Source organism: Canis aureus, chromosome 32 (assembly GCF_053574225.1).
Source record: "Canis aureus isolate CA01 chromosome 32, VMU_Caureus_v.1.0, whole genome shotgun sequence".
Lineage (NCBI taxonomy): Eukaryota > Metazoa > Chordata > Mammalia > Carnivora > Canidae > Canis > Canis aureus.
The window spans coordinates 7,759,878-7,778,572 of NC_135642.1; the positions used below are offsets into that span (position 1 = coordinate 7,759,878).

Consider the following 18,695-nt stretch of genomic DNA (forward strand, 5'->3'; position numbering starts at 1 on the left):
CTGTACAATATATAAATTAACTGCAAGAGTACCAGATCATGTAGTTCTGAAAATGTTCATATTCATCTCTATTATCAGCTTATAAACTAGTGCATATGAGATCCAACACATCAAATATATTTCTGAAAAAATATGGCAGGTCAGTTTGAATAAAAGACCAATCCTCTGTATCCCTGGAATCTAAACATCTCTAACAGGAAAATATTTCTGGCCTTTCTATGGGCCTAAGCCCTTAAATTACTTAAATTGATTAGGAAGGACTGAAAAGATGTTACTGCAGTTCTTATATCATTATTTAAAGAATAGGTTAAAGAATTCTATTGAAAAGATTAATGTAATCCCTTCCAGAAAAGAAAATATTAGAATTCTATATACAAAAACTAGAAAATAAAGAAAAAAGCAGTGAGTCATGAAAAATTGATGAAAAAACAGATAAAATTTAAAAACTTAGAAATAACTTATTATGTCATAAACTAGATTATAAAACATCCCCTTAAAATTTCCAAGAATTGAAATACTCCTGAGTGTGTTATATGAACAAAATGTGATTGAGCTAGATATTAATTACATAAATACAAAACTTTCATATTTGGAAATTAAGCAGTGCATGAAATTAAGCAATGCATTTCTAAATAACCTCTGGGTTAGAAAATAAATTTCAATACAGAGTAGAAAATACTTTGAACTAACTGGTAATGAAAATACAACTATAGCTGCAATTAAAGGAAAAATTATAGCTCAAACATAGCTACTAGAAAACAAGGGTGAAATTTAGTGTATATGTAAGCATCAAGTAATTAGAAAGCATTTCATAACATATACAAATATTGAATCATGTTATACACTTGAAGCTAATATACTGTTGTTAATGTCAATTATATCTCAATTAAAAAAAAGAAGTTAGAAATGATGAACAGCAAATTAAACCCAAAAAGAGTATAAGGGGAGGAATAATAAAGATAGAAGAAATTATTAAAATAGGAAACCCATATGTAATATAGAAAAACAACAAAATCAAAAGGCTAATAACATTGATAAATCCCTAGAAGACGGATACAAGCAAGGAAAAGAAGTTAGCAACTGGAATGAAAAAGATGACATCACTTCTGATACTCTAGATGACAGGATGATGAGAAGACATTAGGAATTACTTTATACCTAGAATTTTCACAACTTAGAACAAATAGAAGAACTCTGGGAAAAACAAAATTTATCAAATTGAAATAAGAAATAGAAAATCCAAGCAATCTAACAAAGAAATTGAATTTCTCCTTGATAACTTTCCTCAAAAGATAGCTCAATGTCCAGATGGCTTAAGCAATAAGTATTTCAAAACACTGAAGATAACATTAATACCAATCTTATGGAAAAACTTTCAGATAACAGAAAAAGAAGAAACAACCACAAAGGTTTATGAGGCAAGGGTAACCTTATTACCCACGCCTGTCATTACTAGGAAAAAAATTATAGATCAATCCCTCTTAGGAGCATATATGCAAAATTCCTTAAGAAAGTAATAGCAAACTGAATAAAATAATATATACATAAAAGACAATTAATTCATCACAAAATATTATATGGCAATAAAAAGAAATACTGATTCATGATATAATATAAATGAACCTTGAAAACATTATTCCAAGTGAAAGAATCAAGTCAGAAAAGACCGTATGTTGTAGGAGCCCATTCGTATGAAATAGGCAAATGTGTGAATATATAGAATAGGCAAATCTATAGATGCAAAGATATGAAGTAGCTTTGTAGGGCCTAGGACTAGATGTGAGGGGAAGGTTAGGGAAAAATGGAGAATGATTGCTAATGCATACAAGTTTCTCTTGGGCAGTACAAAAATGTTGTAAAATCTGATTACAGAGATAATTTCACAACCATGTGACTATACTAGAAAATACTGAATTGTACACTTTAAATGTGTGGATTATATATGCTAATTATATCTCCAAAAACTGTTCAAAATAGTATACAGTATATAATAGCTTTATGCTCAGACCAAATAGATACAGAACTCAAAAAAGTGGTAGGGAAAAATTCAGAAAAACATATATAAAAAATTCTTTTTAGCTATTCTCAACAATTTAAAAAAAAACAATTATATTGGTGGTAGTAGTTGCAGCATTGTTATTATGAGGTTGTTTCATTTAAATTTTTAATATCTATATTTATTAATATGCTGAATGCTAACATGAGTTTCCTGGAGCAGAACGGATGATTACTAGTACTTACATACAGTAAGTAGATAATACCACTCTGGCTCTTCTCTGCCCCAGCTCTTATCTCAGGAACAAGATGATGAGAATTATTTTCAAGTAATTGCTTCTACAGAAGGTAAAGAATCCCAAAAAAATAAATCTGCATGTTTACTTTGGAAAAAAGAGACAGTTGTTCCCTCTCTCCTGAGCTTCCTTGAAAATGTAAAGGAAAAGACTTGTGTCCTCACACTTTACAATGTTAAAAAAAAAAAAAAATCTTTCTAGGGGGAATAAACTAGTGTCTTCAGTTTTATAACCCAGAGGTCTCCAAGATCCTGGCCTCATTCCTTCATCCTTGAAATGCAAACATATACCTCCCGAGAATAAATCCCTCTGGAATTCTCACTGTTCAGTCATACATTAAATTTTAATGCTTATCTTTTAGCCTACATCCCAAGTTTCTGTAAAATTTGCTTAGAAAACCCTGTGCAGACATATTTAAAGAACAGAAGTAATGAAAAAGCACAGCAAATAAGGGAGAGATCCAGGACCATGAGAACAGCTTTCCAGGTCCTTCCCTGTTACAGTGGCTATACTCTGGTCCAGATTAGCATGTGAGGTCAATTAGAATCATATTAACATTCTCCATTTCTTGCCCAACAAAAACTACTCTCTCATGCACATTCATATTCACAGTGACTGCAGTGGTGACCAGAGATGACTGTTCAATAAATTATGGATTCCACATCTGGTTTGAGAATATAACTATAGTCCAAACATCACAGTACAGGCTTTAACAGTCATTGGATTTCAGATGTTATCATGCAAGATGTTCTCTTCAGGACAATATAGTGTTGTTCCTTTATCTGTCCAATCCCAACCAATGTACCATGCGAAAGACAAATCCCCTTTATATCTGCGGTACCTGGGCCATTACAAAACCAGCATAAAGGCCACACTGTCCAGTAATTCCCACCATAATCTAGACTAACCATAATATTTCTATAGTTAGCATCCTTAGCTTGGCATCTCATACTCCCAGTTACTGCTTTTAAAAACATCAACTTCCATAATAATTAGAATATTAATCAGTCTTTCCTGGGTAAAGATACAAGCCCTTTTCCTGTACTGTTGACTGATAATGATGTTCCATTAAAGTAAAATACTTTATTAGTCCAGTCATTTAAAGCTTAGTTGTCCCTCCAGGGCCATTTCTAGATGTAGCTAGTCTCCTGCAAGAGAGCTCCCTCTAGTGTCTCTATTTGGATTAGTAAGTCCTCTTCATCATGAGCTTTCAGGAACATTATTTTGGTCTGATGTGGTACCTCAAGATCAGTACCCCAAATCCCTACAGAATATAGGGCACAGAGGAGGCAAGAGCAACCAACCTACAAGATGGGTTATCACCATAGTAGATTAGTAATATTTGTGCAATTTATGAAAATGGTTTGCACACAAAAATAACGAAGTCCAATGAGGTTGTCAAGTGGTATACTATACCAAATATAGCTCTGCCTGGGTGTCCTATGTTTTCCATAAATGTATTTTGCATAACTCCACAAAGGAGTTATTAGTAATACTGATTCATTATATCTCCTCCAAATTGATCTTCCTCAAGGGTAGTGTTTCCTTAAATAAATTCTATTTTCATTGACATATTCTGTATTCGAAGGACTAGACCAAGCTATGGCAGGCAGTAGAAATCTGCTTTCCATTATACCTAGGTAAATGTCTTAGCAACATACTGTTTTGATTTATACCCACAAAGAGAGCAAAAGCTCTACTGTTCAGAATCTTACACCTATATGATTCATTAGTAATTTTTTTTTTAAATTTTTATTTATTTATGATAGTCACAGAGAGAGAGAGAGAGGTGCAGAGACACAGGCAGAGGGAGAAGCAGGCTCCATGCACCGGGAGCCTGACGTGGGATTCGATCCCGGGTCTCCAGGATCGCGCCCTGGGCCAAAGGCAGGCGCCAAACCGCTGCGCCACCCAGGGATCCCTGATTCATTAGTAATTATCGAGTCAGCAGAAACATGATCAGAATGGTTAACTATTGCCTTTAAATGAATAACTGAGTGGTAACTGTAATAAACTACCCTACATTGAATCATCAAGTGGCACTCTGTCATTTAGTTGCTCCAAATTATCAGGTGGAATCTTCCAGTAAAGCTCCTACAACATCAGCAACTTCCCTTCTATGCAAAAACAGGTCCCAAGTTTCTCTTAACATCGGCTAAGTAGTCAGCATCAGATTGGAGAGGGATACCTAAAATTTTCTAGCAAGGAAGTCTGGCACAGAGGTCACATGATTGCACCCCTCCATGGAATTGTAAGCCATTTATAGGTGCCTTACTACCTCTTCATAAGGCACCTTAATATCTCCTATGAAGAGATTGGTTTTTTTGCCTCAGTAAATACAGGCCAGTATAAGCAGCAGCCTTGTTAAAACGTCTCCTTGGACTCAGTCTCAGGCTGATATTATAGAGTCTGAGAGATAAAGAATCATAGGACACATGGCCCTATGTTTACAGACAGCCCTTAATTTGCCTACACAGATGATGCTATGGCATAACCCTAAGAGTTTTTTAAGAATATATGCACTGTCAAACTTAGTGGTATTAATACTCTGTTTAGTGTACTTATAATACTTTCCTTTGGTACATACAACTTTAAAGTCAGCCCTGGGACCACCAGATCTAAGTAGATTCTCTACACTGCAAGGCTAAGACATGATAAAATCAGACAAAAGAAACTTCATGAAATAGGAAAAGCATACAGTTGTGTATTTGCACTGTGCCCCATGACCTCATTCTTACCTCCTAATCCCAGAAATCTTCCCAGTAGAGTCTTGACACTACTTCCTTTTATAGTCAATATTAGTACAAAATCATTTAATTGGTTAAGCTAACCCTTAAATCTTTTTTATTTTTTTAACCAGCCATTTTAATTAACTAATACATCAACTGCCCATTCCAATTTTCAGTGACACCAACTGCTCTGAAAGTGTTAATAAATACAGGATGTCCATGAAATATTTTTGTCCATTTCTTTGTATTTGTAGCAGTAAAATATATTTCTCTAATTTAATTCCTCTGTTGTCAAAGAGAGTACTTTGCCTGATTTCAGTATAATTACACATACTGAGACTCGTCCTATGATCCACAACAGGGTCTATCTTGTTGAATGGTCCATGTTTACTTGGAATGAATATGTATCTTGCTGTTAATGGATGGAGTGTTTTATAAGTGCCAAGTAGGTCAAATTGGTCGGTACTGTTATTCAAACTTCCTATATCCCTAATGATTTTCTGTCTACTTGGTTTAACTATTACTGAAAAGAGATGTTGAAAGCCCCATGTACAACTGTTGATTTCTCCATTTCTTCTTTATCAGTTTCATGTTGTACATCTTAACACTCTGTTATTAGTATATAAATCTTTAAATTGTTATGCTCTCATGAGCATAAAGTGACCTCTTTATCATGATGAAATGCCCCTTTTTATCCCTAATAATATTCATGTTCTAGGACTACTTTATCTATCTGATGTTAATATAAACAGTTCAGCTTTCTTTTAATTCATGTTACCATATCTCCATCCTTTTAGGTATAACCTATGTTTCTATAATTAAAGTACATTTCTTATAGGTAACATATAGTTGCTGGGCCTTAGTTTTTAGTTTTTTATTCAAATCTGAAAATCCCTCACTTTTGTTTGGAGGTGTTGAGATCATTTACATTTAATGTAATTATTAGAATGATTAGGTCTAAATCTACCATCTTACTTTTCCTTTCTATTTGTCTCATTTGTTCTATGTTCTTTTTTTTTTACCCTTCATTGTCTTCTTTTGAATAATCTTACAGTATTCAATTCATGCTCCACTACTGGCCTGTTACCTACATGGTTTTATTTTTTAACAGTTACTTTAGGGTTGACATTTTGTATATTTAAGTTATCACAGTCTATTTCAAATAGTATTACAGGACATCATGTTAATTCAAGAATCTTACATACTATACTTTCCCCCTTCTGTTACAGTGCCATTCATGTGGAATTTAAGAGACAAAACAAATGAACAAAGGAAAAAAAAAAGAAATTAAAAGAAAAAACTCCTAACTAGAGAGGACAAATTGATGGTTATCAGAGGGGAGATGGGTGGGGGTAGAGGGTGGGATAAATAGATGAAGAGGATTAAGAGTACACTTTATTTTGATAAGCACTAAATACGCAGAGACTAGTTGTTGGAACTGTACACCTGAAACTAATAAAACACTATATGTTAACTTAAACATATATTTTTTTTAAATAGAAAAAATAGTTTAGGATTTTGTTATGGCACAAGTTATTTGTTAGATCAGGTTCATGGCCTTTAGTCTAAGACTCATGACTACTAAGGCGTTAGCTGTTTGAGGACTCTACTTGAGGTAAATCTCCATTTACTGACATGGAAAAAATCCCTAAGACATACTGTTGAGTAACAAAGTCAGGTTGTCAACCAATACACAGAATAACTACTCACATAATGTTTAAAAACCCATAAAGCAATTATAGTATTTCTACTCACACACAATACAGATACCAAAAAAGAAAGTGATCTAGAAAATTATCAATTATTACTCTGGTACATATCTCTGGGAAAGGGAGTGACTGGAGGGAGAGGAGAGCACAAGAAACACATGGAAACTTTATAAAAATTTAACATTATGTGGGGCTCCCTGGGTGGCTCAGTGATTTAGTGCCTGCCTTCAGCCCAGGGCGTGATCCTGGAGTCCTGGGATCGAGTCCCACATCGGGCTCCCTGCATGGAGCCTGCTTTTCCCTCTGCCTCTTTCTCTCTCTGTCTTTCATGAATAAATAAATTTTTTAAAAAATTAACATTATGTGGCAAGAATATATTTATGTAATACTCATAAAATTAAAAATAAATATTTCTAAAAGGCAGGATTGTTCTTGGGGATCCCTGGGTGACTCAGCGGTTTAGCACCTGCCTTTGGCCCAGGGTGTGATCCTGGAGTCCTGGGATCAAGTCCCACATTGGGCTCCCTGCGTGGAGCCTGCTTCTCCCTCTGCCTGTGTCTTTGCCTCTCTCTCGCTCTTTGTGTGTCTCGTGAATGAATAAAATCTTAAAAAAAAAAAAGGCAGGATTGTTCTTAAAGAAAATGTGTACATCATTCTTCAAAATAAGTCTAAAAACCAGGAAGTTCTTAAAACACTAAGTTGTTAATGTGCAGATTTCACGAGTTCACTGATGCCCACAAGAGACCAGGTTACATGACACAATTGTGATACACATTTTTATTTGTTCATGTAGAGTTGGCCCTTTTCTAAGACTACTCTATAATCTAATGGGCCACAAAACTTTGCTGAACTCCTCTCCCTATGGAAAGATACTGCTGTCCCACTTTTGGATTAAAACCCATTCTGAAAATTTTAAATGGGTGGGGAAGAGAGCTTGGAAACCTATTTCACATCATTTACATGTTTTTGTGTCCTTAGAAATAATGTTCCACTCCATAAACTATTCTTTAACACTGTTCTCAAGAATAAGTTTTATCTTTGCACACCTTTACATAATCAACAGAAACTATGTCTTATAAATATTAAAATCACATCTATACTTTTCTTTGAAATGCTCTAGACAAATTAGCTCAGTTTTATACTTTATCCTAAAGTATAATACAGGTAAACAACATCTCTAATCCCTCCACAGAGTCACATACACTTCCACAGAGACAAATGAAAAGACATACAGAATCAGTTACACTGTAATACAGGTGTTGGCAAGGTTATATCTCATGGCTCTGTCTTTCTAATGAGGTAGGTTCTCTTTGGATTCTAATCCATTCCGTTCTCCAGCAGTAAAAGTGACAGAATGTGTACTGTCCAGTGAGGTGTCACATAAAATCATTATAGAACTGGGCAATCTCAGAAAATTCAAAAGAGAGAGCAACAGATAAAACAAGAGAGCATACTCTGTGTAGATTTATATAGAAACTCATAGGACAAATATATCTATAGTGAGAACTTCAATCATAAGCGTTGCTGAGCAACCTTTTCTCAAAAATGAGAATACCGCACCTTGATCTTTCTCTTGTTAACAGCTGAGGAGATCAAGTTCTTTATAGAACACTTTCCAATAAAGACAACATTTCATCTTCAACAAGGAGAGAGCAGCTTGGTATTTACCAGGGAGAAATATTATGGGATCTTTCTTTTAATATTGCTTAAAATGTAAATTTGTCTTTAAAATCTTCCACAGCTTGAGACCTTGTTATTTCAGAGATCAGCAATGTAAACTTGCAAATGAAGTACATGATTTAGGCTTTGAGAAACCTGAGGCTCCAGGGCATTTACTGTAATAGGCTCGTGAAATAAATGCATTGAGCTTAAACCCTATGTTTTCTTGAAAGTGAATATAATTATAAAAATTCAAAATAACAAATTAAATGTGTTCGTATGTAATATCCATATTGGAATCACATTACCACCTGCCTGTTATGTCTATGCTAACTGATCAAATGGCATTCTCTCAAATATAATTTTCTTACCATCCTCAGCAAAAACCTACCACTTTATTTCTGACACCACAAAGTCTATAATTCTATTTTAGCATATTCAAAATATGTTTGAAAAATATATGAAAAACATCATGTTATGCCAAATACAGATTTTAAGAAGCTTCAAAAAAAAAAAAAAGAAAAAGAGAAAGAAAGAAAGAAAGAAAGAAAGAAAGAAAGAAAGAAAGAAATCAACCTATTTTTCCTATTTCCTATGAACCTAGGTTCCAAATTCATAAAAAGAACTTAAATCGAAGGACCATAATATAATAACAATTTTAGAGGTAGTTACACATTTAAAAAAGAAAATGATGAGGCGCACTTGTAATCCCTTTGGTAAATGGTCAAAAATCCATCTTCCACTTCCCCCTACTCAAATTGTTCAGTAATGACTCCACATTTTTACATTCTAAATTATTCCTCCTTTTCTGTTGTAACTGTTTATTAGTGAACACAGATTATCTGTGTGGTAACAGCTCCCTTGAAAGTCTGGCTACGTACCCAAAGCTGCTACTTTGATGATGATTGCTTGAATGTTAGATGATATCATCTCTCGGAGCAAATCTTCCTGGTTTCTTTGCCAAAGGTAAGCTAAAGGCTGGAGATTAAGCCTTTTACATCTATAAAATAAAAAGAAAAAAAAATCAGATGATATCTTGATATTCTATACTTGGATCCACAGCAATTACTTTGATTTTAAACATAATGCTTCTCTCAAGGATTTTAGCATTTAAAATGCTTTAAAAAACATGTTTTGCATAATGAAGTTTATATATACAACATAAACATATTTAATTTCCAGAGGCTATGCATAAACAGATAAAAATGAAATCTCCAGGCAGATTACAAATATTAATTTTAGTAAGACTCTAAGTTTAGAAATCTATGCTAAAAAGCTTCCAAATGTCGATGGATGATTATTCTTGTTCTTAGAACTTCCTTGGGTATTAAAATTGTGAAGCATATGCAAAACAGGCAAATCAATTTATCCTAATAAAATGATAATATAGTGATTAAATTTATACCACCTATGGTTACATGAACTACTGTTCTCTATTAACTTTCACCTGTTTAAAAAGAATTTGACTATAAGTGAAAAATAATAAGAAAAACAAAAAGTATAATATATTGAGCATCAAATATGCTTTAGGCATTGTATTACATATTTTACATTACGGTGCAGTAGCAAGAATATAGGTTTTGTAATCAAGATTTGGATTTGAAGCCCCCTCTGGCTTTCACTAGCTGCATGACTTTGACAGGTCAACTAAACTCTAAGTCTTTAGTTTCCTAGTTCATAAATAGGAACAAAAATATTTCCTTTCAAAGTTCTTGAGAAGATTAAGACTTTAGAAAGCGAAGTCATTCTTTACTCCTTTTTGTTCCCCTCACATTTCTCACCCAGTCTATCATAACACAGAACACAATCATTCCTCACTCATACCACTGCTAACACCCATGTCTGTGCCACCATTATCTTTCTTTCATGTTGGTATCCCCCTAACTTCTTTCCTGCTTCTATCCTTGCCCCCCCCTTTTAAAGATTTTATTTATTTATTCATGAAAGACACAGAGAGAGAAAGGCAAAGACATAGGCAGAGGGAGAAGCAGGCTCCAGGCAGGGAGCCTGATGTGGGAATCGATACCCCGAACTGGGATCATGCCAAAGGCAGACACTCAACTGCTGAGCCACCAGGCATCCCAGATTTTTTTTAATTGAAAAAATATGATTTCCTCCTATCTTTATTATAAAATTCTTGGCTGTTGCTTAGCCATAATCTTTTGACTATTTCTAGACTTAAGTCAAGCTTTTTTGCTTATTTAAATTCTTTAAGAATTCAAAATATCATGGTTCAAATATACTTCCTCTGTAACTCACTACTGCATTTGAGCTTGTGACATTTATTAAATACTTTATATCTTGAGTATACACTGATGCAATACAAACTACAAATAGAAAACAGACTAATTCAAAACTGAGTTTTCAAACCAAAGGACTCCCAATAACACTGCTTCAAAATTTTCAAGAGTAAAATCATTGGAGATATGCTTTATGCTATAAAATCTGAGCATTTTAACTATGTATTGAAGTGTACCTGAGACTGTTTTAAGAAAAATCTTGCCTCTATCTATGGGTATGCTCTGGGCCTTCTCCCATATAGATATAAGCCAGCCTCCTAATCAGGAGCACAATACATTTGGCTTTTAATTTTCATAAATAAATGTCAGCTCCACCTACAGTTTGGCTACCCATTAAACCATGTGGGCTTGAACTTATTAAAAAACAGATTTGTAAACTAAATAATTCTCAGAGAATATGACCTAAAACTTGATGAAAATAGTATTTCTAACATATGGTTTAAGGGATATGCAATCCATCTCCATCTGTAGATCAGTCGTTCTCAAATGTAGGCAAGCAGAATGTAAAGAAATCTTTTCCAAACTACACATATGACCTCTCCTACTTCTACCTCCACTCTCCCTTCTCCAGAGATACTGATACCCTCCCAAATATGAGAGCATCATATTCCCCATCATTTAATTATGCGTCCTTTATTTCATTTATTTAAAAAAATTTGGATTTAAAAAAGTTTTGGGGATCCCTGGGTGGCCCAGTGGTTTGGGGCCTGCCTTTGGCCCAGGGCATGATCCTGGAGTCCAGGATCGAGTCCCGTGCCGGGCTCCTTGCATGGAGTCTGCTTCTCCAACTCTGCCTGTGTCTCTGCCTCTCTCTCTCTCACTTTGTGTGTCTCTCATGAATAAATGAATATAATCTTTAAAAAAATTTTTTACATTTATTTATTTATTTATTTACTCTATGTTCATTGTGGGGCTCGAACTTATGACTCTGAGATTGAGTCACATGCCCTTCCTACTGAGCCAGACAGGTGCCCCTAAAAATTCTGTGTTTTTGAGTGCCTTAAATTCATTGTAGAATTAGAGACAAAATAAAGGCAATAAAAAATAAAAGAAGTTTTCAAGTCAATTAATATGTAAGTTTTTGATTTGATAGTCCATATGTTTTTTATCAAGAATATAAAACTATTACAGAAATACAACCCTTATCTGATTTCCATTTATCCTTCTGAATAGCAAAATTACTTATTTCAAAGTCAAGTTGCGCTTGTAGAGTCCAAATTTTCTTTTTTGCTAATATAATTATGTATAAAGTCTCTATACAATATAGTTATTTATCCAAATAAACTAAAAATGAAAAGTAAATTCAGGTGATGTTTTGCCAAGTCAGCATTAAATAATCAATATTATCATTAGACTTTATGGTTTTTGAATAGATCAATGGAATTGATTATTTTTGGTAGTTGGAGATACAATGTTTTACCAGTGCTACATCCTTTGGAGGGTGAGAAAGATGAAGAGGGCAATGATATGCAAAGTCCTTGAAAGTTGAATGGCTTTGTTATATAAATATTTTAATCACATGAATATTTTTGGCCAAGATCTGAATTCTAAGGGCCAAAGGAAAGATTCCTTAATAAGCTTTTTTCCTTTAAAATATCACATTTTTAAAATCTTATTTATTTTTTTAACATATTTTTTAAAATTGGAGTTCAATTTGCCAACGTACAGCATAACACCCAGTGCTCATCCCATCAAGTGCCCCTCCCCTCAGGGACCGTCACTCAGTCACCTCCACCCCCCGCCCACCTCCCTTTCCACCACCCCTTGTTCGTTTCCCAGAGTTAGGAGTCTCTCGTGTTCTGTCCCCCTTTCTAATATTTCCCACTCATTTTTTCTCCTTTCCCCTTTATTCCCTTTCACTATATTTTATATTCCCCAAATGAATGAGACATATAATGTTTGTCCTTCTCCGATTGACTTATTTCACTCAGCATAATACCCTCTAATTCCATCCATGTCGAAGCAAATGGTGGGTATTTGTCGTTTCTAATGGCTGAGTAATATTCCATTGTATACAGATACCACATCTTCTTTATCCATTCATCTTTGGAGGACACTGAGGCTCCTTCCACAGTTTGGCTATAGTGGACATTGCTGCTATAAACATTGGGGTGCAGGTATTCTGGTGTTTCACTGCATCTGTATCTTTGGGGTAAATCCCCAGCAGTGCAATTGCTGGGTCGTAGGGCAGATCTATTTTTAACTCTTTGAGGAACCTCCACACATTTTTCCAGAGTGGCTGCACTAGTTCACATTCCCACCAAAACTGCAGGAGGGTTCCCCCTTCTCCACATTCTCTCCAACATTTCTTGTTTCCTGCCTTGTTAATTTTCCCCATTCTCACTGGTGTGAGGTGGTATCTCATTGTGGTTTTGATTTGTATTTCCCTGATGGCAAATGATGCAGAACATTTTCTCATGTGCTTGTTGGCCATGTCTATGTCTTCCTCTGATTTCACTGCATTTCTGAAGTGTCTGGGTGATGCAGTAGGTTAAGTGCCTGACTCTTAATTTCAGCTCAGGTCTGATCTCAGGGTCGTGAGATCCTCCCCACGCTCAGTGAGGAGTCTGCTTAGGTTTCTCTCTCTCTCTCTGTCCCTCCTTTCCCCACCTACCCCCTTAAATAAATAAGTATATCTTAAAAAAAAAATCACTGCACGCCTTTTATTAGCTCTTGATTTTCATTACAAACGATGATGAGTTAAAAGGGGTTGAAAAGGTATACGGATTCAAATAAGGAAACAGTGAACAAAAACAATACTTTTGACTTTAAAAATCTTTGTCTTAATTTTTTTATTATAAATAATTTATTTTTCCTTATGGCAAGTAAGTTAGAGTTTTCTCCATATGTGATATCAGGATAGAAAAAAGTAATAAAAGTACAACTTTTGTAACTTATGTAATATAAGTAGGTAGTTCCATGAGGTATGTAGAATACAATTGTATTTTTTATTTATTCACATTCTTAAACATGTAATTTAAAAATATAGGGCAAATTAATATTCTCTTACACATTTTCTACTCGAACACGCTGATAGTCAGAGAGTATAGCACCTACTGATATCCCTTCTACTTCTTCTTTTTCCTGAAAAATAAAAGAAAAAATATAACTTTAAAAATAAACCTGTGGCTACACATCATGCTCTGAAAATTACTAAAGAACTTTCCATCTTGAAAAATTTATGAAAATGAAGTCCACATTCAGAGAAAATAAATAGATTTAAATCATACTCTCAGCTATGGGGAAAATAATTATTTTACTTAAAATCCCAATAACTAGAAACTATTTTCCTTGGAGAAGGCAAAGACTTAGATGGTACTTTCAAAATGTTTTCTCACTTAACATATTTTTAAAGACTCAATGATGTTCAGTTGAAATTTTTGAGAAATTTCTATTTAAGGACAATGTTTTCTCAGACTCAGTAACTTTACAAAAAATAAGCAATGGCATAAGTAGAAAAAGGGACACAATGATTTTTATCTGTATCTCAGAAAACGTAAGATTAACCTGGGAGCATCCAGGAAGCAGAGATGGTAGAGGCAAGACTGGAATAACAGTATAGCCCAGTGGATAAACATCCACGATAAGAAGGAAGCAATGAATTATTACCAAAAGAGTTACAACTGAGATTAACCAGCAATGCATCCAGCAGGATCTCATAGCAAAGACGACTAGTCTGTGTTCTTTATTTATTTTTTTTAATTTTTTTTAATTTTTATTTATTTATGATAGTCACAGAGAGAGAGAGAGAGAGAGAGGCAGAGACATAGGCAGAGGGAGAAGCAGGCTCCATGCACCGGGAGCCCGATGTGGGATTCGATCCCGGGTCTCCAGGATCGCGCCCTGGGCCAAAGGCAGGCGCCAAACCGCTGTGCCACCCAGGGATCCCTAGTCTGTGTTCTTTAATGAGGATATGTAAATTCAAATATGATCAAGTTTGCAAATGATACAAAGCTAGGATAGATTTTAAACATAAAGAAAAGAAGACCAATCTAGTACATGGATGGAAATGGAGAACTTGGGGATTTGGAAGGACAGGTCTAAGATGAAATTTAATGTAAAAAAGTGTAAGAACAATAGACAATACAGGTATACACTAGGGAACTGTTATCTAGAAAACAGATACAAAGAAAGTGACCGGGGGGTAATTACTTATAACAAACCAAACAGAAATTCTCTGAATAGGCATAAAAGAAAAATCCATCTTTATATGGAGTATAGAAGAAACTACTTAAGAGAGATGATTTCATTATTAATACTCTTTCCATACTTGGAAATCTACAAAGAAAAGAAAAAAAGAAAAGAAAAGAAAAAAAAAAGAAAAAGAAAAGCAACAGTGTCTCACATAAAAACATATGTAATATTTCAAGACATACTGAAATACTCGAGTGTGTCCTAATAGGATGCCATAATAAATAAACAAAATGCACAAGAGGAATCTCTCATGTCTTTGGAGATAAAGCCAATTTAAAGTTTCCTCTACAAAATGATAAAGAAATATATGCTCAAACAGCCCCAAAATAAAAGGATTCTATTAGATAAGGATAACAGGAAAAAAGCTATTTCCTTTACTTCCCTAGTTTAGCAATTCTGTGAGAGCATTTGCTTATAACCTTTCTCTTCACTTCCTAGTCTTTTTTTTTTTCATAAAAGTCATGGTATTCATTAGAAAAGGTCAAGGCATAGTGTTCCTGAATAAATGCAAATATGGCACAGATCAGAGTAGTGAACAGTGTCATCAAAAGATAAAAATCAGTTCCATTCCTACACTATACAGTTGTTTATAAGTTCTGCCATAAGGAAATGTCAAGTTCTGAATATTAGATATGCATGTATTTCTCTGAGCTGGGACATCCACCTTCTTCTGCCCTCAGCCATTGGTATTCCTGGTTCTTGGGCCTTGGAAATTGCTCTGAAATTTGTATCATTGGCTTCCCTGGTTCTTAGGCTTTTGGGTTTGGACTGGAACCATACCATCAGCTTTCTGGGGCCCCCAGCTTGCAAATGGCAGATCACAGGACTTCTCAGCCTCCATCATCAGATGATAATCTCTCATAATAAATGTCTTTCTGTGTATCTTTATATATCCTTAGTTCGCTGTTTCTCTAGAGAACCATGACTAATCTATAACCTTTAACATTCAACTCTACAGTCCAGTTACAATAAACTTTTCCAACATAGTAAGTCCTGAATAAGACTTCTGTTGACTCCTTAACCGTTTAGAACATACTACTAACTGAAGAAAGGCAAATTAGACCTTTAAAAGATAAAGATCTAACAGAGTCAATCTACTCCATAAAAAAACATAAAGCTATAAGCTCAGGCCCTAACCCATAACCTACATCTCTTGGGGGAAAAGTTACTAAATTAACAACAGCAACAAAATAACAGCAGTGGAAGTATCAACTAAGAAACAAAGAAAAAGTGACCACTAGAATCAAAGATAAACTGAGGCTACATGAAGACAGAGTCAAATAAATCACCTTGTGCCATAATGGAAATAAAAAATGAATGTGTTGGAGAAAATAGTTAACACAGAATCTGGGATCCAGGAATCTGGCCACATTCAAACCACCTTCCTATGATACAATTCTACAACCACTGTGCAACGTTTAGACTCTAATTTAGGCTGCCTCTTGCTTTCAGATCAAGAAAGATTATGCTAACCCATCAGAACAAGCATTCTCATCCTTTTAACACAAATGCTCTACATTATAATGAATTGACATTCTGGCTTACACAGTCTTAAACCAATTTGATTTATATTAATCTGTACTAGAGAGACTAATAACTTCTTGGTACATTGTCAAAATCAGGTCTCTAGACTAGAGAACTATACCACAGTTGTTCACCAAAAGTAGTATCACCAAGCTTAACCAGTCATGTAATCCTCTCCAAGAATAAGGCTAATTGTCATTGTTTTTTATTCATTTAAGTAACAAAATAAGGGACTTGATATATAAGGGATGGTCAGCAGTATGGAGTAGTAGCTGCAGTTGAAAGCATGCATCAAGAAGTAAAAGGAAAAAAGGTCTAGAAAACGCAGTTTGGATCAGATTGTTCAGAAATGTGGCCTGCAATGAGAAGGCAATGAAGAGTCCTTCTCTGTACAAATTTTTAAAAATAATTCTATTAAGGCACAATTTACATACAATAAACTGTATCCATTTAAAGTCCACAATTCATTGAGTTTTAACAAATGTACATTCCAGTGAAACTACCACCCTAATCAAGACACAAATCCGGGGATCCCTGGGTGGCTCAGAGGTTTAGCACCTGCCTTTGGCCCGGGGCGCGATCCTGGAGTCCCGGGATCGAGGCCCACGTCGGGCTCCCAGCATGGAGCCTGTTTCTCCCTCTGCCTGTGTCTCTGCCTCTCTCTCTCTCTCTATCATAAATAAAAAAATTAAAAAAAAATAAATCTTAAAAAAAAGACACAAATCATTTTTATTATACCCAAATGATATCTTGTGCCTCTGCAGCCCAACCCTCCTCCCTTCACTCCTGGCTTCAGGACTAACCTGCTTTATGTCATTATGCATTAGGTTGCATTTTCTCAAATGTTATATATACATACTATGATACAATTTATATCCTTTAGTTTCTACCCTCTTTCACACAGTATGATTTTGAGATTAATCCACGTTGTGTGTATCCATAGCTCATTCCTTTGTATTCCATTTTATAGATTTTTTTTTTTTAACTTTCATTTATTTATGATAGTCACAGAGAGAGAGAGAGAGGCAGAGACACAGGCAGAGGGAGAAGCAGGCTCCATGCACCGGGAGCCTGATGTGGGATTTGATCCCGGGTCTCCAGGATCGCGCCCTGGGCCAAAGGCAGGCGCCAAACCGCTGCGCCACCCAGGGATCCCTGTATTCCATTTTAATCCATTGTATGGATATACAACATCTGTTTATCCATTCTCTTGTTGATGAATATTTGGGTTGCTTCTAGTTTGGGGGTTCTTGTGAATAAAGCTACCATGAATTTTTCTATAGGTCTTTGTGAGAACATATATATGTTCGTTTCCCTTGGATTGTGTAAAGGATTTTAAGAAGTAAGATATGATCATATTTACAAGTAGAAAGACAAGACTGGTAACAGTGTTAAGGGTAAACTAGAGAGTAAAGAGAAAAAGCTTAATCTGAAGAACTGAAGGATTCTGAACTGAAGGATGGAGATAAGAAGCTAAATTCCACAAACAATTTAAAGACAAAATTAATAAAACTTGGGAACCATCAGCACAAAGATAAGCAACATACATAAATGGTGGGACCAATGATTCTTGTTTAAGTGACTATCAGCTAAGAACTACATGTCTTAAAACAAAATACTGAGTTTACTTAGCTTTGTGTATGTTTCTTCAGTTTGCTAGGTATTCAAAGTAGAAAAGACTATTAGGCATATTGAATTCTCTGGTGCTCAAGAGAGTACAGAGAAAGATGTGGGTATTATAAGCTAATATAAGAGAACTTAAAGCTGCAGGAGGAAACAAATCTAAGAAGCAGGACATAGAGCAAAAAGGGAGCTAAGTGTAAGGCTGTGAGGATACTGCAAAATGTAAGGACAGGAAGAATAAAGGGTCTTCAGTGAAGACACTGGAAAAGATAATAAGAGACACAGTGAGGATAGAGTAATGGTGTATGCACAAATACAAACTAACTCTATCTAGGAAAAGGAAAGATAAAATAACAATATCACCAAGTGCCTTGTATATACTAAAATCTGTGCAATGAAATCTGTATATCTTACCTTGGTTATTCCTGATAGCAATCAAAAATACTATTAAACTTATTTCATATATGAAAAAATAAGATTACTCCATTCCAATTGATATAGCTGATTAATAGAATAAGAAGCCTTTACATTGGTGCCTGTCTGCCAACCACTGTGCTCTTACTTATATACATACACAGTGTTACATGCTGTAGAAAGTTCAATAGAACCACTGTATTTTATAATTAAGAAGTTAGTTATGATCACTGTGGGGAAAACTGTAGTCCT

The 18,695-nt window shown here is 34.9% G+C and overlaps 1 protein-coding gene across 10 annotated transcripts in view; it reads right to left on the reverse strand.

Annotated features, from left to right (window-relative positions):
- The window catches only part of DPH6 (diphthamine biosynthesis 6), a 198,720-nt gene that overhangs the window by 89,484 nt on the left and 90,541 nt on the right, over positions 1–18,695 (reverse strand). For all 10 annotated transcript variants that reach the window (XR_013369953.1, XR_013369952.1, XR_013369954.1 and 7 more), the window contains 2 exons: positions 13,699–13,772; positions 9,270–9,388 (listed from right to left, as the gene is read on the reverse strand). Coding sequence is in view for 1 of the 10 variants with exons in the window: in XM_077880503.1 (XP_077736629.1) it covers positions 9,270–9,388; positions 13,699–13,772 (193 nt within the window). In the remaining 9 variants the exon portion in view is untranslated. The remainder of the gene's footprint in view (positions 1–9,269; positions 9,389–13,698; positions 13,773–18,695) is intronic.